Here is a 24,983-nt window from a genome sequence, read left to right on the forward strand (position 1 = left end):
CCCTGTGGGTCCTGGCCCACGGAGTGCCTTGCTCAGCCCAGGTCGGGTGCCTGGCTGCCATGGGTCGCAGGGCCCTAAGTGGAGGCTGCACTGACCCCTGCCTTGACAGAAGCCCAGGAGCCTGTGGGGGTGCATGTGGAGTGCGTGTGGCTGTGGGGTGCGTGTGGGGCTCCCTAAAGCTGAGGCTCTGCTGGGCCCCCCCAGGTGAAGGTGGAGCAGGTTGCCATGGAGCTGCGGCTGACCCCGCTGACGGTGCTGCTGCGTTCAGTGCTGGACCAGCTGCAGGACAAGGACCCCGCCAGGATATTTGCGCAGCCCGTGAGTCTGAAGGAGGTGGGTGTTTGCGGCGCTCGTCTGTCCTGCCGCACGTGTGACTGTGGATTTGTGCTGCCGTTTGACTGGGAAACGTGTGACTGGCTAGAGTACGTCCCTTGTGTTCTTAATTCTCGTTTTTATTTAACATATTTGTTCTTAAATGATAAAAGTGATGCATTTCACTGTAAAATATTGAAAGTGCAGTGGGTGAGAGGCCCTGTGCAGACAGTACCCTGAGCTGTGGCGGCATGCACCTGGCACCCTCCAGTGCGCTTTAGCTGAAGGAGCTGGGGTCGGGAAGGTCCCTGCAGTACTTGGGTCTTGTGTCTGTACCGTGTGTGTATGTGCGTGGCTCTCAGGATGGGCTTGTGGGTTCTATGGAATAATAAATACAGAGTAAACTAATATCCTGTTTTAGTTTGTAAATGATTCTTTTTCCTTCCTAAAATTAGGTACCAGATTATTTGGATCACATTAAACAGCCCATGGACTTTGCCACGATGAGGAAACGGTTAGAAGCTCAAGGGTATAAAAACCTCCATGAGTTTGAGGAGGATTTTGATCTCATTATAGATAACTGCATGAAGTACAATGCCAGGGACACCGTGTTCTATAGAGCCGCGGTGAGGCTGCGTGATCAGGGAGGTGTTGTTCTGAGGCAGGCCCGGCGCGAGGTGGACAGCATCGGCTTGGAGGAGGCCTCGGGGATGCACCTGGCTGAGCGGCCTGCTGCGGCGCCGCGGCGGCCTTTCTCCTGGGAAGACGGTAAGAACTGGCGCTGTGTCCGGAGGAGCTGGAAGACGCTCTTTCTAGCAGACTCTGTCCTGCTCTGTTGTGCCAGCTCCATATCAGCACGGTCCGGGAGGACTTGCACGCAACCGCATACATCATTTACATTTTCTAGTAGCCTCACTGGAAAATGGAAAAAAAGCAGGTGGAATTTATTTTAATAATGTATCTTATTTTACTCAGTATATGGAAGAGTTGATTTCAACATGGGATCAGTGTAAACGTTACTGAGGATATATAAGCTTTCTTTGCCATCTGATGTGTATTTTACACTCAGCACCTGTCACTTCAGACTGGCTGTGTTTTGGGTGCCCGCCAGGAGGACCCATGTGGCTGTGGCTCCCTACGGGGTGGCCGGTCTCGATGATGCAGACCCAGAAAGCAGCTTAGTTGGGGGTTTGCATCCAGAGTGGGCCTCTAGGAGTGGATAACTTCCGAGGGTGGCGTGAAGCCGGAGGAACTCTGGCTTTGCCTCCGGCCCTTTAACTTCGTGGTTTGCGCATGTTGTAGAAAGGGCTCTAGGAGCATGTTCACGGCCCACCTGGACCTCCAGCCAGGGCCTGCGCTTCTCAGTTGCCCAGGCACGTGCTGCAGCCGTGTGCAGTCACCTGCACCCTTCTCTAGACCGGTCCTCGGAAACCAGGGGTGTCCCCTGCACCCTGCTTGTTGATTGCACCTCCGGGATTGTCTGCCGAAGGGTGTGTCCTGCCCACATGGGTTGTCAGAGCACCTAGAGCTCCTGCACCTCAGCTCCAGCTCTGAGCCACAAACTGAGCAGAAATCATGGTGTGTTTGGCTCATTTATCAAAAGGTCCCATATCCCTGATTTCTTGGCCTACCCTTTCTCCTGATGAATCACTGACCCGTGCCAGGTTGCTGCTTCTGGGATGAGGCCTGGCCCTCTTTCTCTCCTCCATGTTCCTGCCATCGTGGGGTTCAGCCAAGCTGGGCCATCGTTGCTTCACTGTCCGTTCCCCTCATGGCAACAGTGCTGGCTCCCTGCTTCCCGTGGGGTCCCGCAGCACTTGACACCTGTGAGCGTTGGAGGATGGGCTGTACTCTTTTAATGCATGGGAATAGGGCCAGGCTCTGTGGCTCATGCCTGTAATCCCAGCACTTTGGGAGGCCGACAGGTGGATTCACTTGAGGTTGGGAGATCGAGACCAGCCTGGCCAACACGGAGAAACCCCATTTCCACTACCAATACAAAAAATTAGCCGGGTGTGGTGGCGCGTGCCTGTAATCCCGCTACTTCGGAGGCTGAGGCAGGAGAATCACTTGAACGTGGAAGGCGGAGGCTGCAGTGAGCGGAGATTGTGCCATTGCACTGCAGCCTGGGTGATGGAGTGAGACCCTGTCTCCAAAAAAAAAAAAAGAAAAGGAGGCTGAGGCGGGTGGATCACGAAGTCAGGAGATTGAGACCATCCTGGCTAACACGGCGAAACCCCGTCTCTACTAAAAATACAAAAACAAAATTAGCCAGGCGGCGTGGCGGGCGCCTATAGTCCCAGCCACTCGGGAGGCTGAGGCGGGAGAATGGTGTGAACCTAGGAGGTGGAGCTTTCAGTGAGCCTAGATTGTGCCATTGCACTCCAGCCTGGGTGACAGAGCGAGACTCTGTCTCGAAGAAAAAACAGAATGGGATTATATTTTTATGCTTTGTCTCTGATTTTAAGAGTAACACGTTTTTCTTGGAGAAATTTAGAAAATAAACACAAGCTCCAAACAATGCTGCTGACTCTTGGTGAACTCTGGTGGAGCTTTAACCCCTCCCTGAAGCTGCACTCTCCAGGCTGATCAGACCAGCTATCGTTTTCCGAAACGTTCCCTTGAGGATCTGAGAGGAGCTGGGGCTGAGCCGCCTCAGAGTGAGCCCAGGGCCCATGCTTGTCCTGGAAGGCCCTTCTCTAGCCTCTGGTGACCATGGGAAAGCTTCCCCCTGCCCCCCACAGCCTTCACGCTCTAGCTTGGATGCCTTGCCTGCCATCAGCTGTCAGACGCCCACCTGGTGCCCGGTGCCGGCCATTCAGGATGCATGCTGGTTGCCTGCCCTTAAAAGCAGGAAGACGCATCACTCTTGGACTCCCTGTCTTCTGAGCAGCCTGGAGCGTCCTTTGCCCCTAGGGCCCTGCTCCTGTGCTCCCCCACATCGTGCTCCCAGCACCACGCCACCTCCCTCGAATGGAGCGGTGTGGAGGTCTCTCAGTGTCAGCGTCTTTCAGATCATGGTCATGCAAGTTGTTAAGTGAATTTCTACACTCGGGTTTTTTTTGCTAAGGAGAAAATGAAGGATGAGAAGTCCTAGTTTCCTTCTTTCTCAGTATTTCAGAGTGCACAGGTGAGCCAGTGGCCACGGTGTGCCTTGAGGGCGCACCTGCTGCCCTTCTCAGCACAGCCGACACCTCCCACTGCCTGGAGCCCTAGCCACAGACCTGGAGGCCGTGGGTCTCTTGTTTTAAAAGAAACGGAGGTTTCGAGGCTTTCTTCTTGGGGTTTCAAAGGATGTGTTTTTTTGTATGAACATTTTTGAGTATTATCTATGACATTTGTTCAAAGTGATGTTATGGATACAAGTCTTGAAGGAGTAATGATTTAAGCATTTTGTTTCTGCTACTGCTTTACTTATTCAGTCAAAAAGACAGATGCTTTCAGTAAAACACCTGTGTTTAGATGAAGAGAATCCACGTGTTTTGGGCAGTCTTACTTTGTTTTTTGTCCTCTCTCCTCGCTCTGGTTTTATCTTCAGACAGCTCTGAGGAGCAGTTTCTTTTCTTGGCCACCTCTTACTTAAGGTAATTTGTGCTTTATACATTTTGGTGTTTTTGAAAGTGAAGTTTTTAGGGACTTTGTAGTAAATACGCCTGAAATTCAGAATGATCTGTGAATTTTACAGCCCGTTAAATAAAGCCACATAGTGATCAGCATCTGAATCCTTCAGCTGAGACACCGCTCAGGACATGCCGTGGCCCTAACTTAACACATTTGCCAGTCGTCACCTCTGTTTGCAGAGCCAGTGCAGGTCCATCTGAGTTGTGCTGGGTTGGTGGAGCGTGCGCCTCTCTCTGGGGTCTGTGTGCTGTGCCCTCATCCAGCCAGCCGGGCTCTCTCTCGGGTCTGTGTGCTGTGCCCTCACCCAGCCAGCCGGGCTCTCTCTGGGGTCTGTGTGCTGTGCCCTCACCCAGCCAGCCGGGCGCTCTCTGGGGTCTGTGTGCTGCGCCCTCACCCAGCCAGCCGGGCTCTCTGCACAGGGAGCCTCAGAGGGTCCTGGTCCAGGAGAGGTTGCGATGTTACCTGAACGCTGCCCCTTCTGCGGTGACTGTCATGGGAGTAGAAATTCTCCATCAGGAGCATCCCAGGGTGTTCCTGTAGCAGCAGCCCCATGGTGGATTCAGAGCGCAGGGGAGGGGCCGCTTGGGGCCTCTGGTGAGCAGGGCCTGGGCCTCGTTGCTAACAGCCATTCTCAGGGCCTTGGCCGAAGGTGATTTGAAAGATGGGACCGGTGATGTGTTCCCAGAAGGTGCGTGGGACCTGATGACTGACAGCGTGTGTCCTTTGGTTCAGTGGACAGGTTGCTGGACCCCGCCAACAGAGCCCACCTGGGCCTGGAGGAGCAGCTGAGAGAGTTGCTGGACATGCTCGACCTCACCTGCGCTATGAAGTCCAGTGGCTCCCGGAGCAAGCGGGCAAAGCTGCTCAAAAAGGAAATTGCCCTTCTCCGAAACAAGCTGAGCCAGCAGCACAGCCAGCCCCCGCCCATGGGGCCAGGCTCGGAAGGCTGTGACGAGGACGGAGCTCCGCTGGGGCTGGAGGCGGGCGAGGAAGGTAAGCCATGGTGAGGGCTGCCCCTCTTTCTTGCCGTCAGGGCTCAGGCACAGGCACAGACCCAGACACGGGCAGCAGCGTTGGTGTGCATGGAGGCTCGGGTTAGCGCCAGTTCCATAAAATTCACAAAGCCCGGAACACTTGATTTTCCCACTGGGTGGTGGTTTCCTTCGAAAGAGACTTTATAATTTGTGCTGTCTGTGTTTTTTCACGTAATTAGTTGATAAAATTTAAGGCACAGAATAAAAATTTTCTCTTAACTTGGGCCTGAAAAACTATTTGAAAAGAATGGTTTAGATCTATGTTGAAGAGTAAAGGTAGCTTGAATGATAAGAGTGATAAATGTTTTTGTTGTGTTTTGTAAATTGACGGGAAGCCATTTAATAATACACTAGGCCATCAAATGTGGCATTTTCAAAGGGCCGTTTTAGATTATTATCACTTAAAGGCTCCTCCCTGATGCTGTGAAGGGAGGGAAGGTACCGCAGAGGCCTCGTCTGCCCGGAGGGTCCCTGACCAGCTCCTCTGCAGCGGTCGGTAGGTAGCAGCCTGCCGTGATCGTTGTCAAAGAATGTCTGGGGAAAGGTCCCGGCAGCAAAGATGCTTTAATGACTAAGAAATAAATGTAGGGGAAGAAATCCATCTATCCAGAAGGAGAACTAGCAAAACCCAGGGCAGATGTAGGCTTGGGATGGTGAGGAGGGAGTTGACGAGTGATGGTTTGTGTCCATCTAGGTTGGCAGGGTGAGGAGGTAGAGCTGGTGTGTCCCATACTTGGTGAAAGGGGAATTTTAAAACTAAATTAGATTTGGAGACACTGGTGGAAAGCCGTGTTTTGCCCGGTGTCTCTGGAGTTGACCTTGACCTTGACACGCTCCGGTTACACGAAGCAGACAGTAGGGTCAGACCCTCTCGCCACAGCATTAGCAGCTGGTTCGTGGCCTTGTTGCCCTTCCCCTGCACATCAAAGTCAGAACGGCAAACAATTGAAATAAGACAGAATTGTTGTACAATTTTCTTTTGAAACAAAGATGTTCGTCTCTTATGGACGTCTGTGCTCTGAGTGACGCTGTGTCTTCATGATGCCACACAGGTCAGCGGGTCTTCACGGTCTCAGGGCCCTTTTCATCCCCCGAACTTTGTGTGGCTCCTGTCTGCAGAGCTTCGCCCCTTTTATCCTGTTTGCATTGGGCAACTTGAATGAGAGCCATTAAGCTTTTCTTTCTCTTAGAAACTTACTCCTGTGCATGCAGCTGAGAATTTCTTACGCATCCTTTTCCTCATTCTGTGCCTGTTTTTCTGTTTTGGGATTCTTCTGTTTAGTTCACCATAGTATAGCACCCAGACTCTAGAATGTCTCTTTTGGGGCTGGTGTCAATTACGTTAGGTCCATAGAATAAAGACTTCTGTTTCAAGGTGAGCGCTTGCTTTTCTGTTCTCTCAAAGGCTGTTACTGTTAGCACCTGATCCCTCGTCTGCTTTGGGGGCCTCATGGTTTTTCTGGGGAACGTTTGCCTAGAGGACCCTCTGGCGGCCACAGCTGTCTGGGCCCTGGGCTGCTCCGTTGTACCCAGGAGTCCAGGTTGGTGCCTGGTCCCGCAGCCTTTGCTTTCATGCAGCTCACTGAGGCTGTGCGGGCCTCCCGCTAGGTGGACTGCCCTTCCATCCTTGTCTTCTGTGTCCTGAGGACTGAGTTGTGAGGAGGTTGCCAGCAGGTCCACTCACCAGTCTCAAAATAGCTTCCAGCGCTTCTCTTCCCACACAGTTGTAGCATTTTCACTGTAGAGCAGTAAGTTACCTTTTTAGTTTTTTTAATCAGTGGCTTCCTCCATCGCCATTGGGTCGCAGGACTGAGGACCCCGCACGGTTATTGGGTCGCAGGGCTGAGGACCTTGTACAGTTGGAGCCGCTTGGCCCTCCCCTGTGGTGAGCGTGGCTCCTCATACCCCCCAACGCTTAGCAGGAGCCCTTGGAGACCGTTTTTGTTGCTTTGTAGCTCTGGAGTCATTTTATTTTTATGTAGTTTTTTTCTGGGGTCATTCTAAAGAAAACACATACAGTGTGACTGAGACACAGGTGGCCTTGAATCACCTGTTACACCCGATGTTCACGGTGACTCCATGGATGAAAAGGGCATTTCCTGTGAGCTGACAGGAAAGTGGGTGGAGAAGCAAGCGGCCTGAAGGTCCACTCCAAGGTGAGGTGGGCGGGGTCCTGCTCCTCAGAGAAGATGGGGGTCTCTGGAGAGGTGGGGCGGGCAGAGCCCTGCCTCTTAGAGAAGACGGGGGTCTCTGGAGAGGCGAGCGCCAGACTGGAATGGGGACGTCACACAGTTGTTAGGGAAGACAGCCACAAGCAAGCTTGTTAGTTGGTATCGAAGTGTGAACTTATGATACTTATAATAGGACGAAAACCAAGAATCAGACATTTAAAAATCCAGCAGGAACGTTCTCATCAGTAAAGCCTCTCCATCATTTTTCTTAAATATAACCACAATATTTTCGCACCTGAAAAGATAGTAATTCCTCAATGGCAAATATACAGTCTCACTTAAATTGTAATTTAACAGTACCTATGTCATACTTATATTGCTTCCATTTGAAGTAGCTTGAACAAGCTGTAGCCGTTGGGTGCCAGACCCCTGAGACTCTAGTATCTGAAGGAAGGAGACACCTCCTGGGCTGCGCCGTTGGTCCCGGTCAGTTCTCTTGCACCTGCCCTCCCGCAGGCTCTGCTGTAGCCATGACTCAGTCTGCCGAGTGCAGAGGTTCAGGCTGTTGCTGTGAGCTGGCCCTGCCAGGGCTGACTTCCCTGGGGCTGCGTGTCAGCTGGGTGGGGGCCATGCCACAGTTGGGATTCCATCCTGTCTGATGAGCCTGTGGGACGGATGTGCAGCTCGCAGAAGGCTCATCTCCACCGTGTGCTCAGGTTGGTGTCTGCTGACATGGTGAGGCAGGACAGTGCAGGCAGGAGGAGCAGGGTCTGCACTGTGAACTGGTGAAAGGGGCTTGCATTTCGAGTCGTTGGGATTTCCGGTCACAGTGATGCCTTTGCCAGAGGCTCTGGGGCGTCCCCTTTAGTCCAGGGCAGCTGTGGGCCCTTCATGTGCACGCGTGGAGGTCCTCTGCCGTGCACGGGCACTGAGCCTGTGGAGCACTGTGGCCCTCAAGAAAGGATGCGTGTTCCTCAGGGTAGAAGGTGCAGAGTATGCAGCTTTATCCCTTCAGAATTGCAGAGGATGGAGGCTCGAGGCAGGGTTGTTGGAGGGACAGTGTGGTTGCCGCTCGTGAGCTAGAATGTCTGCCTGTGTTATGCTGTGATTTTCCAAAGCATCTGTGGCTTCGATACAGAAGCCTTTGATTGACATCGTGGGTGGCCAGGTGGGCAAAATATTGCAGAATTGTTCTTGCAGACTTAACTCGGTCTTTTAGTTTCTTAGAGTAGCTGGTGTAGATTAGATAACCATTTTGCCGTTTGGAATATGTGACAAGTTCCAGGGACTGGAATTTTAGGATCCTGACTCATACATGGACGGGGTCTGAGAGGCTTATGCCCGAGTTGTATCGAGTGTGTTCTGAGCTTTTCTCATGTGCAGTTAAGTGACGGCCTGAGGTGGCCGCAGTCAGCGAGGTTTGAGAGGAGTTTTCCTTCTTGAATGTTAACTTCCAGTCAGATTTCCACTAGAGGGATGGGTTGGGCTTGCCTGTTGTGTCGTGGAGCCTGGAGGCTCAGGTCCTGTTTTTTCTGATTTTATGGATGAGGAACTGAGGGACTGAACGGTCCGGGGGCCTTTTTGGTCCTGGCTGGGGGAGGGGCCTGTGTGGTCCCGGCTGGGCAGGTGGCTGTGCACCCAGGTGCCAGCAACCTCTGTTCCTGACCACGGCCTCCTTCATGCCTCTGGTCAGTGTTGCAGGAGCACGTCCTCAGCCTGTGTGCTGGTGACTGGAGCCCGACCTGCATGTGGAGCTGCCGCAGAGAGGTCGGGGCTGTGTGGGGTGCATGTTGGGGGCGTGCATGGCTGAGGCAGGGCCACGGGGGCCCACTTTGGGATAGACCACGGGTTGGGGAAGTCCCTGCAGCGTGGCGATGGTTATGAGTCCCACATGGGGCGTCCTTGCTGGGCCGAGAGCTGGAGGTGTGGAGGAGGGGGTGTGGCCCATGGTGGGGGAGGGCCCTCTGCAAGGCAGGGATGTCTGCACGTCTCAGGGCTGCTGCCAGACAGGAGTGGTGGTTCTGAGGGTTGCGCCAGAAGCAGGAGATGGGGGTTTACAGTGCCTGTTAGATAGCTGTGGAAAAGCAGGGGTAAGGGGATCTCTTGGAGGTGCTGGGAGGAGGCTCCTTCAGGCTCCGTCTCTGCTGGCCTGGTGCTCTTGTGCTCACAGAGGCCAAGACTGGGGTTGACCACTGGCTTTGGCCCTGCAGAGGCCGTTGGGATTGCAGTGAGCAGTTGAGTATCATGATCAGGACGAGAGCTCGAGGGGGGCCAGGAGGTGGAAGAGGAGGCAGGAAGTGAAGTGAGGTCCCAGGCCTTGTGGCCTAGACACTGGCTGCATCAGGACGCTGCAGACTCAGTGCTTGAGCCCCTCCGGCTGCTGCACAGGCCCAGGGACACTGGAGCCGTAGATGCTCATGAGCAGCCTTGTTTCTCCGCATTGCCCAGTTCCCTCCGGCCAGCGTTCCCAGGTGTCTCACAAACACCTTTTCCTTAAGCCTGTTGGCGACGTTGAACAGGAGGGGAAGGAGTTTTGTCACCTCGCGTGTGCCCCTGCCTTGGGATACAGCGTTCCCACGTGACAGCTGTGCTCCCAGCGGTTGGCATGGTGACTTTTTGTTGAGGTGAGGCTTTCCCCCTTGTATTTGAATCGGCTGTGAGGCGCTCTAAGGCGCTCAGTGTCATTTGAAATCAGAGGCACCTTGCAGCCAAAAGCACTGCTGCCCGGCGTCATGGGGCCCAGCCTTGGGGAGAACTTTTTCTGTCAGTCTCAAAACATTGCTCTGAGCCTTGTTGTGTAGTTTTGGATTTTCAAAACGACTTTTTGAATTACAATAGTAACCATACATACTTCAGACGGTTTTAGAAAAGTTTGCAGGTTTAATGAAATGAAAGCTGTACCCAGTGACAATATATACTAAGGATTAAAGTAGTCACACTTCCTGTTGCCAGCACCGGTCCTGCTTGGGAAGAAGCCTCAGTGGTTGGCCTGGTGTGGCATCGCCTCGCCCCGTCAGCCTTGTGCCAGAGCCCGTCCAGCCTCCTGGACTCAGGGCAGTGCACAGAGCCCGTCCCCCTGACCGCGGGCTCTGTACCATTTCACACTTCTGGTTTTTATAATGTCAAAAAGGCTTTACAAAGAGGTTAGTCTTTTTCCAAAGACTTTTTATTTAAAAAACTTTTTTTTTTTTTTTTCCTGAAAGCTCCCATCACAGTATTTGGGAACGTGGCACAGACTTCTGTGCTGGGGTGAGCGGGGCTTTTTTTCCCGCCTTTCTTGAGAGTCATCCACAGCCAGTCACCACTCCGTTTTTTTCTTTTTTTGTTTGTTTGCTTTTTTTGCATTTTTGACTTGGAAGACCTTGAGCAGAGATCAGATTTAATGTTTCTTTCATTTGCGAACCTCGTGGCCCAGTAGAGCTCTGGGAATGCCCACTTAAGGCTCCTTTAGTTATGTGAGATACCTTTTCTTCCTCAAGGTAAGTGAATTGTTGATTGCAGAAATTGTTATGAACTTGAGTGATGTGTTTAATATTGGTGCGTGTGAAATAATCTTTCACAGTTTTTTTCAGAGAGTAACTGTGCGCCCGGGCACTGCACCCAGGGCCACAGCCTTTGGCGTTAGGGAAGCCCACACAGTGTGGCCCGAGCCCACGGGGCCGCACTGCCGAGCAGACAGTACGTGCGATGCGTTGTTTCCTTAACTGAATTAGTATTTTGGTGGGCTTCACATTTATAGTAAGTTTTATAATAGATTTTATAATCTTCAGTTTTCAAAAATCACTTTATTTATAATTTTTTCAGGAGATAACTCTCCCCCTAAACTTGAACCATCAGATGCATTACCTCTTCCTTCAAACTCGGAGACTAATTCAGAACCACCAACCCTCAAACCAGTAGAACTCAACCCAGAGCAGAGTAAACTTTTCAAAAGAGTCACATTTGATAATGAATCACATAGCGCTTGCACTCAGAGCGCACTGGTAAGCGGACGCCCTCCAGAGCCCACCCGCGCCAGTAGTGGCGATGTGCCGGCGGCGGCGGCCTCCGCGGTGGCGGAGCCAGCAAGCGATGTAAACAGACGCACTTCTGTTCTCTTCTGCAAATCGAAAAGTGTAAGCCCCCCAAAGTCTGCCAAGAACACTGAAACCCAGCCAACTTCTCCTCAGCTAGGGACCAAAACCTTTTTGTCTGTAGTCCTTCCGAGGTTGGAGACTCTTCTGCAGCCAAGGAAAAGGTCGCGGAGCACATGCGGAGACTCCGAGGTGGAGGAGGAGTCCCCAGGAAAGCGCCTGGATGCAGGTAAATGCCGCGGGCGGCCCTGAGAGGCGCCCTTGCCGACCGGTGCCGGGAGCGTCCTTCAGGATCCTTGGTGTGATGGGGGGGGGGTGCCGAGCTTGTTTTTGCAGCATTCTCTGAATTTCCAGGGAAGACAGCAGTGCAGTTTTTTCTTTCAAAAGCCTTGAATTGTGGTTCTGAGGTCGGCGCCCTCATGGGGGGGTCTGTTTGCCACGAGAGATTGTGTAGCCTTGCCGGGCTGCCCTGGGCCAGGGGTCAGTGGTCCTTGGTCCTGTCTTCTGCGCATACTTCCTCTCTGATTTTTTTTTTTTTTAAGAGAGACAGAGTCTTGCCCTGTCACCCAGGCTAGAGTGAGTGGCTCACTGCAGCCTCCAACTCCTGGGCTGGAGTGATTCTCCTGCCTCAGCCTCCTGTGTAGCTGGGACTACAGGTGCACACCACCACTCCCAGCTAATCTGAAAATTTTTGGTAGAGATGGGGTCTCACTGTGTTCTCCTGGCTAGTCTTGAACTCCTGGCCTCTGACTCCCAAAGTGTGGGGATTAGATGTCTGAGCCACTGCACCTGGCCCCTTCTGATCTTTAAAAAAGTACTGAGAATGAATTCAAGTGTAGTTTTAATTGGTCATCTTGACTTTGCTGTGCACATCTGGGTAAACTGGTGACTGGCCGCTCCCAGCACTTGTGGGAGCTCCACTCTGCACCCCTCAGTCAGGTCTCCTGCAGCCCCACAGACCTAGGACACCGGGGTTGAGCCTGGCCCTTCCTGGGCCTCTGAGAGGACCTGCCCTCATGGTAAATGCGGTACTTTGCAGTTGATTTCAGCAACGTTTCCTCACTGTTTTATGTGGCCCTGTTAGCCACATATGTGATGAGGTATTAGGACCTGCCGAAATAGCACCGGAAAGTGCTTCTCATCTCTTCCTGCGCTTTCGTAACTGAACTCTGTTGAATTACTCGGCGAGGGTGTTCCTGTGTGTGTGCATGTGTGCCGAGAGCATTTGAGGAGGGCAGCTGTGTTCCTGCAGCCTCTGCTCCCCGCCCCTCAGAGGAAGTCGAGGAGTTTGTGTCCTTTTAAGAGGAGCCCCTGTCTTCGGTTTGCTTGTTCAGTCCCGGCTGCGCTTCTGGAGGTGCCAGGTCAGGCTGCCAGTGTCTCCTTTCTGGAAGCGTATTTGGAGCATGTTTGTCATTCTGGTTTTTGTCCCAAGTTAAGGCTTGGTTCCCGGCTGTCCTGCCTGCCTGTTATACCTAGATAAGGGGAAGCGTGTTTTCTTCTGGCTGTGCTGGTGTGCGGTGGTTCCTCGTGCACTTCGGCAGCGAGAGAAAGTGGGGCTGGGTGGTGTTGCTTATTTCCCAGAGGGGCGGCGAGTGAGCCCTGTGTCGTGGAGCCTCGCCGGGCCGGTCGCAGACGGAAGGCTGTGGTGGGCGAGACCCGCCCAGGCCACTCTTCACATCTTGACCCTGCTCCTTCTGCTGGTCTCTGGCCTGAAGCGTCGGGGAGGGGAGCGAGACCAGGTGCTGTCTTTAGGTCTTTGTGTGGAAGGAAGGGCACCTCCCACCCTTGCCAGCGATCAGGTCATGCCTCTTGTTGCCAAAGTAATTTCTGGTAAATGTCATTTTGATTTGTATGAAAATTTTGCACATAAATGAATTGTGTAGAAATTTTTTGCCCATGTGCTTTTACTTTGATGGATTGATACTAAATTGGCATTTTAAAATAATTTGAAAAAGCTTTTTTGATTTCTAAGTAATATGAGGCTATTGAAATCCTTCACAAGATACCAATAAGGATAGGTGGCCCTTGACTCAGGACTTGGGGATGTCTCTTAACCACGCTGGCCTTTCTCAGCCACCTTTGGTGACTCTTTGACCTGGTTTTCCAAGCGCCCAGGAAGTCCTGCGATGCATCGGGTCAGGGTGCTGTGCGCTGGGTACTAGGGGTTGGTTCGGTGCAGGTGTGGGCGTCCCCTCCTCACGCAGAACTTGGAGTTCGGCTGGCGCTCCGCTTCCTGGGGGTTTCACGTCTGTCGGTGGCGGAGGTGTGGGGCTCTGTGCGTGGAGGCCCTGCTGGCCGCGGGGCGGGGTTTGGGGCGGCCTCCCCTCCGCACTCGGCAGGAAGCTCATGTGGTGGCTTCCACCAGGGGGCGCCAGCGACCGGGCCCTGCCCCGGCTGTGGCTCCCCCCGTGGACAGGGTTTTGCCGGCTGGCGGCCACGTCCTCAGCAACCGCTCAGGCTCGCGCATCAGATGTCCCTTGTAGAAGCGCACGTGTCCCCTGCAGGCCACTGTCCTGCACCGGAGTGGAGTGTTGTGCGGGATTCCCGTGGTGACAGTGGTGTAGAGCAGTCTCACCGCAGACCTTCAGTGAGCGTGGCCCATGGTGGCTTTTGAGAATTGTGGTGCCCTTTGATCCTGACTGAAGTGGAGATTTCTGCTCTCTCATCCCCGAGTGACAGTGGATTTCCGTGGAGGCGCGGCGAGTTCCTGAGCTCTCTCCTGAGCAGCGGGGAGCCTCAGCAGCATTAAGGCCAGGCCCTCGCGAGCAGGAGCATTCCACTGCTGCGGCCAAGGTGCCCGGGGGAGGGCTGGGCGTGCTCTGAATGGTGCCAGTCCCACCATCCGCCCTCGCTTTGGGTTCACCGGAACCTTCTGGTGCTCTGCACATGGGGAATTTCTTGCTCCGAGCTGCAGTTCTTCTCAGTCTTAGGACAGGAATCATTCGGAACCTTCTGATGTTTTCCAAACATTCATCTGTGTGCTCTGAACTTTAAGGAGTGCTCTGGCATTTACCAGCACGCGCACGATTCTGAGTCAGGCTGAACAGGGTTGCTGGTCCGGAGGCGAAGCGCTCACTGTGGGCCTCCCGCCTGAGTGCGGTGCAGCGGCCTTGTGCTTCCGCGTTGGCCCAGCCCCAGAGGCTGGCCCTGGCTCGTGGCTTCCTTCCCCCGCGGCTGCGCGCTCGCCAGCAGTGAACCGTCACCTGAAGCGGTGTTCCACTCGCCGCCCTTGCGGAGACCCCTGCCGCGAGTCTCCATGTGCACATGCTGGGGTGTGAGACCGCGGGGGGTGTCTTTGTCCACTCGCCGCCCTTCGGAGACCCCTGCCGCGAGAGTCTCCGTGTGCACGTGGTGGGGCGTGAGAGCGCGGAGGTGTCTTTGGTGTCCTTCGGCGGTTCAGGGAGGAGGCTGAGCTGTCCTGCCCTTCATTCGGACTAAATGGCTTTTTCACTGTTTTCCAGGTTCTCACTTTAACCACTAATGTGCTGGGTAGTTCACTCTTTGGACCCTAATCATTTTCTCTTACCTCAACTTGGACTGGAGTTCTGCTAAGCGGCCGTTTTGGAACACACAAAGATCACTGCATCTTGCCTTTCACTTAATTCTTGCGGATCCCATTGGAATCATCAGCTCAAACATCCTCTAAACACAAACACAAACAGCAGCCCTGGAGGAGCTCTCCCCCACCCCAGCCCGCCCCCTCTGTAAGTCAGCCCGGCAGTGGGAATGGTGCTGGCGCCCGGTGCACGCCTGGAGCTGGTGGGATGTCGCGGCGCCTCAGCCTTCCCTCTGGATAGTCACAAAGGACGCAGAGGAGAGCCCGGCACCGGCTGGGAGCCTGCTGCAGCCGACGACACAGTGGACAGCATTCTGAGGCTGTCCTGAGCGTGTGGAGCCATCCCGTAGTGACATTTGGTTCGCGTGCCGCGGCCATGCCCAGGCGCGTTGTGCTATGTTGGTGCCGTGGGGTATGGAGGAACTTGGCTCGGTGCCATCTGAGGATGTGGCATGGACAGTGCGTGCTCATTCACTTGCTAGCATCTTCTCTATTTCTGGGTTTTCTACCTGATTTTCTTCTCCCCTTACTTCCCCTTGCTCTGTTTTCTCCCCATAATCCCCAGTGGATTCTTGAGCAGTGCTGCTGTTTATCTCTTGCTGGCTGCCACGCTGAGTGTCCCTGCGGCCAACTGAGAAGTCCTGCTCGTTGGATGGGGCATCCCTGGACGCCTGGGATCTTGTGCAGGCATCTGGCCTGGGCCTCGGGTCTGTCTCTGACCATCCCGGCTGCATCGTCACGGAGCGGGTCCCGGCGAGATGGGCCTTGGGTCTATCTCTGACTGTCCCCAGCTGCACTGTGGTGGAGCAGGTCCCAGCAAGTCTTGTGCAGGCGTCTGGCCTGGGCTTTGGGTCTGTCTCTGACCGTCCCGGCTGTGTTATCACGGAGCGGGTCCCAGCAAGAGCAGAGTGCTGTTGGACTCTTCTTCTGTGTGTGTTCTTATTGAGAGGTTGAAAAATGCACCAAAAATGCTCTCCTTTTAACGACGGTAAAAGTGAAACTGAAAACAGAAGATAATGGGCTCTCCCACCTCTGGGGCAGCATGGATGCTGGAGCCTTTGCCACTGCGTGGGGCCCTCAGGGCTCAGGTCTTCGGGGTGCAGGCTCAGCCCACCTGCTTCATACAGCCAAGCTTCCTATGAGCCAGAGAAGCCGAGGCGGCAGCTTGGGTGCTGGTGGCAGGGGTGGGCAGGGGTGGGCTTGTATCCTGGGCTGTGGGGATGTGTTCCCATGGCTCCCTGCCCTCAGGCGTCTCAGCAGCCACCGATCAGGGCCTGGTGTTCTTGTACCTGTGGCCTGGAGGATTTGTGGTGTCCATATGGGTTAGGGGCTGGGAACCTGAGGCTAGAGGAGACTATGGCCCATCAGTCAGACCTGCAGGCCTCCGCCTCCCCAGGTGGGCCCCGGGGCGTCTCTTCCCTGTGGGGAGGGGTGGTGTCCCAGCTGCCGTGGCCTGCAGTCTCTCCGAAGACCCTTTGGGGACCTCCCAGGGCAGTTACAGGTGTGCTGTGGATATACCTGGTGACAGGCAGGCTTCCAGGGACCACGCTTGACTGGGCTGTGGGATACCTTTGCGCCATCTCCTTTGTGCCATCTCCTTTGGGAGCAGAGAGGGACGTTTCTGTGTTCAGTCTTTGGCCTCCTAGGAAGTCACTGGGAAGGCCCCTTGAGGGTGGGCAGACCCTGGCCACTGTGGGAATTTGTGCAGCTCCTGTGTTGAGGGGACAGTGGCCCTTCCCTGGCAGCCGCCGCCTCTTTTAATGTATTTTGCACAATCACTAGCTTTACTTTCAGCATTAAAAAAACACCTCATGCTGAAAAAGTTGCTGAAAGTTGCCCCCTGCTGTATACACAATTTAGAGACTTGGGCCCGATGTCAGTGCTTGCAGTTTGCAAATGCCTCATGGACCAGGCACCCATCTCTGCAGACCTCAGGCCCTGGGTTCCCCACGTTGGTTCCCACCTCAAGGCTGGCCTGGGCTTCAAAATGTTCTGGGCTGAGGTCCTTGCAGGGGTGCCGAGGGTGCGCGTCATGATGGACATCTCCCAGCTGGCCAGAAGAGCCTCACAGGGCGGGGGTGTCAGGACTGAGATGGAGAGATCTCAGAACCATAGCTGTCTTAGATTATTTTCTGGTGGCCCAGGTGGAGGCTGGGAGGGTCTGGGCAGCACAGGCCACCTCGAAGCTCCCCTGAGGTTCTGGGGACTCCAGGCAGTGGCCGCAGAGCCTCCCGGGCCGTGTCTGTGGCCTGGTCTGGCCTCTGGGGTGACCCTGCACTGCTGTAGCCCCCGAACTGCCTGTCAGGCCCTGCGGCCATCGCGCCCCCACCAGGCCTCTCTCTGGGTGGCATCTTGGTTGGTCTGGGTTTGTCCGTGCTGCCCACGTCTTCCTGGGCGCTGTCACATTTTCACGGGTGACACGCGGAACCTCTGTGTGTACTTGCGTCATATGTGCACTCACTGAATGCTTAAGAAAATTAAGAGGGGCATTTTATCATTCTCCTCTTTCTGAGAATTAAGGACTTGCCTTGTGTTTTAATCCCCTGCCTGGCCCCACTCCATGCGGTGGTGCTCATGGAGCTGGGGCCGTCATGGCTAGTGAGTGGCCTGTGCATGGCCTGGCTGTGTTGGGGCTGCAGGTGCCGTCACAGCTGCGGGTGCTCTGGTGCTGGGGCCCTCAGGCTGGCGTCACTGGGCAGTCTTGTGAAGGCTGCACTGGTCCTCGTCTCCCCCCAGGTGGCCATTGCTCGGCGGAGCAGTAACTACTCAAAGCCTCCCCACCCAGGCCCTGGGCCGCGTCTGCTCACCCCGTACCTGGGGTCTGAAGTGCGCTGGGGGCCTGGCTGTGGGGTGTGGGTCGCCAGGCTGGTGGCTGCTGTCTGGAGACGGCTCACACGCGTTGGCAGACCCGTCCCTGGGCCTGTGGGCTGAACGCTGGCAGGGGTGCTGGGCTCCATCCGTCCACTGCTGATGCAAGCTGGGTGGGCTTCCCCTGCCTTCACCCACTCAGGTGGGAGTAGGGATGGAGTCCTTGCTCCTGAGGGGTCCTCAGGGGCCAGGACAGGACTTTTAACTCCCTCTTGAGACACCTTCAGGGCCTGAGTGTGCAGGGTCTGAGCTGCTCTGTGATGAGTGTGGGGAGGATGTGGAGCCCTGGGGCAGCTCAGCATGTGGCTCAAGGCCTTCTACTGTAGATTCTTGCATTTATTTGTTCCCTTGCCAAAAATGAGTATGACACCCCCACCTGGCTGTATTTCCTGCCTTAAAATGACCGAGGTTAAAATGAGAAACACAGAGCTTCGTTTGGAGCTCACGGTACATTCCAGTCCAGCAGACACAGAGCGAGTGTCTGACTTGATTCTGTGGAGGGCAGCACGGCGCCTGCCTAGTCTGCGCATTTCCTTCTGAGCTGTTCACCGAGGTTGATTTAGCCCCTCTGTTTCAGTCAGTCGTGCTCATTGAGAACAGACGGGAAGCGTTCGAAGCAGGTGGAAAACCCCACAGTCCAGCCATTCCCTTCGAAACATGTCTCCCAGCCACTCGGGAGGCTGAGGCAGGAGGATCACTTGAGCCCAGGAGGTTGAGGTTGCAGTGAGCTGTGGAGTCCATTGCACTCCATCCTGGGTGACAGAGCAAGACATCGTTTCCAAAAAAAAATTCTACATTAATGCTTTATTTACAAATTTACACAATTTCCTTTGGAAATGCATTTAAAAATTTTTAAGGATGAGGTAGGCAAGAAAATGGGGTTCTTTTTGGATAAAAAAATTCACACAGCTGGGCGCGGTGGCTCACGCCTGTACTCCCAGCACTTTGGGAGGCTGAGACAGGTGGATCATGAGGTCGGAAGATGGAGGCCATCCTGGCTAACACGGTGAAACCCCGTCTCTACTAAAAATACAAAAAACTAGCCGGGCGTGGTGTCAGGCGCCTGTAGTCCCAGCCTCTAGGGAGCCTGAGGCAGGAGAATGGCGTGAACTCAGGAGGCGGAGCTTGCAGTGAGCTGAGATCGCGCCGCCACCGCACTCCAGCCTGGGTGACACAGCGAGACTCCGTCTCAAAAAAAAAAAAAAAAAAATTCACACACCACTTCAGCTCTCACACCCAGAGGCTGCCCTGGTGGGAACATCGTCCCCCTGTTGTGACTCCCGTGGGGGACCTCGTGGGGGGACCTTGGGCACATATGTTGTTTCCTGTTGACTGACATAAAGTCAGGCCTTTTTAGGGGGAAAATACTGAGATTTGCCTTATTTTTCAAATGTTGAGATGATGGAATTGTAGACTGTGTTTTGTGTAGCTGTGTATAATACTTGAATGCCAGTGATCGCAGCTTCATAGTGAGTGAGGCCAGATACACTCAGACATGGCGATGGCCCCGGATTCTCTGTTTTAAAGTGTTTCGTCAGCATTTTTGACTTCATGTTAACACTTGTCTTTTGAACCAAGGTTTTTTCTTTTTAAAACCTGATTTCCTGTTCCCTGGAACTCTGCTCCTGTGAACATGATTTTGTGTCTTTGGTGACCCCTTCAGCCTGGTGAAGGGTCCGTCCCGATGCGGCGTGTGCCCACGTGGACAGGTCACCCCCGTGTTTGCACTCACAGGTTGCACATCTGCTCCTGTGGCAGGCTCACGGCATCCTTTCTTTGCCTTCACAGAGCCTGTTTAAAGACCTGGGCTTGTCAAGAGGAGCATCTTCACGGTGCTCAGCAAACTACTGTGGTCAGAGCTGACTGCAATTTGTTACATTGATTTCATTTAACGAGTAACTTTGGTGTCTGCTTACTGTAAGGACTGTACTCTGGGAGTGAAAAGGAAGATGCTGTGTTACCTGTGTGTGAAACGTTCCTTGTAAGATGTGTTCCAAGTGGAACCTAGTTGAGTCTTGCTTGGGCACGCCCTGGTTGCGCTGAGCTCAGGGCTGGCCTGCCTGTGTTCCAGGTCTCACCAACGGCTTTGGGGGTACGAGGAGCGAGCAGGAGCCAGGCGGCGGCCTGGGGAGGAAAGCCACACCCCGACGACGCTGCGCCTCCGAGTCCAGCATCTCCTCCAGCAACAGCCCGCTCTGCGACTCGAGGTGGGCACCGCGGCCCCGCACTTCCTGCCACGCATCTCCCGAGCCACCCGCCCTGCCTGGCTGTCCTGGAGACCAGGACGTTCCAGCTCCCATCTTAGTGCCCTCTGAAAAATTCTGGCCCGGGATTCATGTGTGCTCTGCTGTTGTGGGTGGTTTCCCGTGCTGCATATTAATCTGCTTTATAGAATTCAAGCAGAAGTAGGAAAAACACTACGTGAAATAGGAACGCAATTTTAGAAACTGCAATTAAGTTTATACTTGATCTTTTCCTCCCAGAATCTGGCAGTGAGCACAGCCCTGCCTGTCTCATTGGCCTCCTGAGTACCCCCTGCCACAGGCTCACTCCCTCCAGACCTGTGCACCCACAGGCCTGCCTGGCTGCAGGGGTGTCAGGCAGGACGGGTGGCCAGCTTGGTGGCGGGCAGCCCACGGGACGAAACCTGAGAGAGGCTGAAGCCAGGGGTGGGACACCTGACTCCCTCTGCTCTTCCTCCCGAAGCTTTAGTGTGCCCAAATGTGGGCGGGGCAAACCGGCTCTTGTGCGAAGGCACACGCTGGAGGACCGCAGTGAGCTGATCTCCTGCATCGAGAACGGGAACTACGCCAAGGCGGCCAGGATCGCAGCCGGTGAGTCGCCCGGACCTGCGTCCGTGGCTCTCCACACCTCCCGGTTAGCATCTTAGGGCTCGACTGCTGGGGACTGGACTCTGGCTCAGGGAGCACAGTGCCCTGTGTGGAGCCCCACCCTGGCCAACCTCCTGGGGAGGGGTTCATCATACACCGAGGGGCTCTGGGCTGCAGCCCTGCTGGGGTGCCTGTGGAGGTGGCGCCTCCTCCATCCTTCCTTCGTTTCCCTGTGGAACGTCCAGCTCTGTGTGGCTCCTGGCTGCCGGGCACTGTCAAGGCTGTCTGGGGTTGTTGAGGTTCAGTGGTCATTTGTGGCTGCACAGGGGACTGACTGCAGAGGGGGTGCCCCCAGCTTCAGGCTCCTGAGAGAGGGGGAGGCCCTGGGGTTTGGGGTTGGCACGGCCCTCACTGTGGAAGGCAGCCATGCTGTGAGGGGGCATCAGGACGGAGACTCCCCCGGTGGGAGGGACAGCAGGGAGCTGGTCTGGCGGAGGGGGAGCCAGGACTTTGGTTTCGGATTTGGGGTGTCAGCTGCATAAATGAGGCAGGAGCACGCTGGGAGCCCCGTCCTTGGGGCAAGGAGGTTTCAGAAGGGACTATGCTAGCAGGGCACCTGGAGTCAGAGCCTTCCAGCCCGGAGGGCAGAAGATTCCCTGGGTCCGTGGGAGGCTGGTGGGTCCCCAGGTGGGCTGCAGGGACGGAGGGGGATGCAGGGGCCTGGACTCCACAAGAGAGGCAGTGGTGCTGCCGGGGGTGGGTGAGAAAGGCCTGGGAACTGGGCTGTGCTCCAGAGACCCCACCCTGTTGCTGTGTACCTTTCGTTGGGGGGCAGGGCACGCCCCCTCTGTCCTGCTGACACCGTGCCTCTCTCCACAGAAGTTGGCCAGAACAGCATGTGGATCTCCACCGATGCTGCCGCCTCAGTGCTGGAGCCCCTGAAGGTGGTGTGGGCCAAGTGCAGCGGCTACCCCTCCTACCCAGCACTGGTGAGTATGGCTCTCGTGGTGCCCAGGGCCCCAGCACCTGCGGGTCCCGAGGAGGCTCACACAGCGGGGGGGTGGGGGGGTGCGGTGACAGGTGCAGTCGTCTGTGGGTGTGAGCCTCACAGTGACCTCAGTGGGTCCTTCTCGTGCAGATAATTGACCCCAAGATGCCGCGTGTGCCTGGCCACCACAACGGCGTCACCATCCCGGCCCCACCCCTAGACGTGCTGAAGATTGGGGAGCACATGCAGACCAAGTCCGACGAGAAGCTGTTCCTTGTTCTCTTTTTTGATAATAAGAGAAGTTGGTGAGTCAAGAGGCCTTAGACTCTGGGGACCGGCTGGGGTGGTTGTGTGGGGGCCGTGGGCTTGGTGACCTGAGTGTCCCTGTGGTGAGCAGCCTCTTTATCTGCTGGGCCCTGGCACAGCTAAAGTCGGAGGTGGGTGCTCTGCTGTTTGCCTGGTGGAGAAGGGCACTGCCCAGCACCCCCGCTGGGACTGTGGGATGGGCACTGAGCACAGGGTCTGTCTCTGTCTGATGGCTTCGTTTCCCTCTCACCTGAGCCCATTGGCCCGGGCTCTCTCTTCTCTATTCCTTACCCGTGTCGGCTGTAGTGCTGGGGGTCCCACTGCTGGGCTCCTGGACCCCTGTGCTGCAGGACACAGCCCCCGCCCGGGCCTGGCCTCTGGCCCTGTGCTTAGAGCCTTCCGTCCTGGCGTCACCCAGCTCTGCTCAGACGTCTACCCCATCACAGGAGGCTCCCCCTGTGCCCTGGGCTGCTTTTTCGCACAGTGCCTGGGACTCTGATGTGCCAGGGTTCAGACCCCAAGACGCCTCTGTGTAGGACACGCTGGCAGCACATGCCTCTGGGAAGAGATGTAGCCCCAGCTGTGCCCTGCGCACGTGGCCCAGGCAGGTGCTTCCTGGTTCCCCGTGGAGCTGGCTGCTCTGGGGACCTGGCGCAGAGGCTCAGGGCCACCTGCGTATGGTGTGCCTGGAGCATGGCTGGCAACACAGGCATCCCTACCGTCTTTCTCTTCATTGCCCCGACCTCTGCCTCTTTGGCCACATGGCCGTTGCTCCTTGTCAGGCCCTGAGCGAGGCCCACACCTTGTCCATCCGAGGGCCCCTTTGATGGGGTCTCCCCAACCACCGGCCCCTGCTCCGGGGCCCACCCTGGCTCTGGGCTTCGTGTGTGCATGTCTTGTCACTCGGCAGACACTGGGAAACGTTTTGGAGGTGGAGGAGGAGGTGATGGTTTTTCTGCCTTACTTAGCTCCCCATATCCCCAAGTCGGGGAGGGGAAGGGAGGGATGCACCCCTGGCCTCGGGCCTGTCCCTACACAGGGCCCAGCTGTCTTGGTGGTGCTGAGCAGGGTCCCTTTCTATCAGAGGGCAGTGGATATGTTAGATGATTACATGGAGCACGTTGAAGCACCACGTGCAAGCAATGATTTCCCCATGTTTTTCCTTTTAAAAAGGCAGTGGCTTCCTAAGTCCAAAATGGTTCCCCTTGGTATTGACGAAACTATAGACAAGTTAAAGATGATGGAAGGGAGGAACTCCAGCATCCGGAAGGCCGTGCGGATCGCTTTTGACCGCGCTATGAACCACCTGAGCCGCGTCCACGGGGAGCCGACCAGCGACCTCAGTGACATTGACTGACGGCCCGGCTGCCAGCGCGGGTCTTGTCCATAGTGTTGATAAGCTGTACATGTTTGTATATTGTTCAAAACTTAACTTATTCTGGTTTTTAGTTGTAGCTCTTTAATTCTTTTTCCCCAGGGAGGGGGAGGTTTTATTTCCACATTTTCTAGGAACCCATCTCCGTCTGGGCGCTGTGAGTGGGGTGGGCGCGTCCGGGCAGCGCAGTGCGTCTGTCACACGACCCCGGGCCGTGCTGCTGGCGTCACTGTCTTTGACATGTAGCTTTTTCTTAAAGACTTTTGAATGTTTAATAATTTTGTAAATCATCCTCTTTACACAGAGTACCACTTATTTAATAAGACGGGATGTAAATTTACAATGACAAATGTGTATTTTAAGAAAGAAAAGGACATTATTTTGAATGGTACTTTGTGGAAAGGGGAGAATAAAGTTATGCTGTGCACATCACTTGCAGATCACCAAAAACGCCCGCTGCCCGCGCCCGCCGTCCCGCCCGCCTCCACCCCGCAGGTGTGCCTCCCAGCGGATTATTTATTGTAGAAAGTGTATTCATTTGCTTTATAATGAAAAATACATTTGCAAAGGTATATTGATATGCATTTTTATACAGGCACATAAAAATTCAACTCGGCTTGGGAGCAGAATGCATTGCGTTGTATAAATGACTCTGGCCTGTGTGTACTTTGATTTTATAACTTGTAATCTTTTGTTTACAATGAGGGGCTTTCTGTAACTTGTTTTAATTTAGAACACTTTGGTAGCAATAGAAACTTTGGATACATTTTTGTATGGTACATGTGATGTATATAGAATTAGTACTTTATTTTTATTTTTAAGAGGTAAAGCATTATGTTGGGGAAAGTAGGGTGGGTTTCCAAATTTGCATTTTTTATATTAAAAATAAAGTCAAGATTTGGACGGTGTGGCCATTTTATTCCTACAACCCTAGACGGCTGGGTGAGCCCCGAGGACAGGTGGGGTGCTGACTGCGAGGGGCGGGGGCGGGGACACGCCTTTATCTTAAAAATTGCCATGGGATGGCAGTATTTATTATTTCACCTGATCATATTTTATTTTAAAATTTTAATTACATAAAGGTTTTAAATGCTTTTTAAGCCTACACCGTTTGTAACATCTCCATAGACACTTGGAAATAAAGTCTTCCTTAGATAGTTTCTGTCCTGCATCTGGCAGGTGCTTCCTATCTGTCGTGGCTCTCCTTCCCACAGCCAGCCCCGCTCGGCAGGCCCCTCCCCACCGCCAGCAGCTGGTGGCCCCCAGGATCACCCACCGCCCACGCAGAAGGGAAGCGGGTGCAGGAGCCAGGTGGAGCCCAGGAGCACTCAGGGCTGCCGAGAGGCCCAGCTAAGGGCAGGTGCAGTTTGTGCCCCTTCTCTTTCCCACCCACAGCCTCATGGTGCTGTCGAGCGGAATCTGCTTTCTAAGTATGGGTCTGAGCGGAGGGAGATGCTGAAGCTTTGAGCTTTTTGTTTCTGGCTTAACCTTGGTGGATTTTCACCCTCTGGGCATCATGTCTTGTCCAGGGGAGGGGCTGGGGAGGGCCTAGAGCTGTAGGGACAGAGGGCTGAGGTGGGGGGGGAGCGGTACTGCCTGGACTGACCACATAATATGTGGTCAACTGCATTATCAATTTTTTTTTTTTTTTTTTTTTTTTTTTTGAGACAGTCTTTCTCTGTTGCCCTGGCTGGAGTGCAGTGGCTCGATAGCTCACTGCCACCTCCGCCTCCTGGGTTCAAGTGATTCTTCTGCCTCAGCTTCCGGAGTAGCTGGGACTGCAGATGCCTGCCACCACGGCTGGCTAATTTTTGTATTTTTATTGGCAATGGGGTTTTGCTATGTTGC

The 24,983-nt window shown here is 54.6% G+C and overlaps 1 protein-coding gene across 4 annotated transcripts in view; it reads left to right on the forward strand.

Annotated features, from left to right (window-relative positions):
- Positions 1–24,038, forward strand: part of BRD1 (bromodomain containing 1) — a 49,290-nt gene extending 25,252 nt beyond the window's left edge. For 2 of the 4 annotated variants that reach the window (XM_025400220.1, XM_025400221.1), the window contains 9 exons: positions 205–333; positions 768–1,080; positions 4,666–4,926; positions 10,943–11,440; positions 19,707–19,842; positions 20,342–20,469; positions 21,346–21,455; positions 21,605–21,759; positions 22,934–24,038. In XM_025400220.1, the coding sequence (XP_025256005.1) occupies positions 205–333; positions 768–1,080; positions 4,666–4,926; positions 10,943–11,440; positions 19,707–19,842; positions 20,342–20,469; positions 21,346–21,455; positions 21,605–21,759; positions 22,934–23,117 (1,914 nt within the window). In that variant the 3' untranslated portion in view covers positions 23,118–24,038. The remainder of the gene's footprint in view (positions 1–204; positions 334–767; positions 1,081–4,665; positions 4,927–10,942; positions 11,441–19,706; positions 19,843–20,341; positions 20,470–21,345; positions 21,456–21,604; positions 21,760–22,933) is intronic. The other 2 variants (XM_025400218.1, XM_025400217.1) reach the window with 2 other exon arrangements.
- Positions 24,039–24,983: the final 945 nt, after the last annotated feature.

This window comes from Theropithecus gelada, chromosome 10 (genome assembly GCF_003255815.1).
Source record: "Theropithecus gelada isolate Dixy chromosome 10, Tgel_1.0, whole genome shotgun sequence".
Lineage (NCBI taxonomy): Eukaryota > Metazoa > Chordata > Mammalia > Primates > Cercopithecidae > Theropithecus > Theropithecus gelada.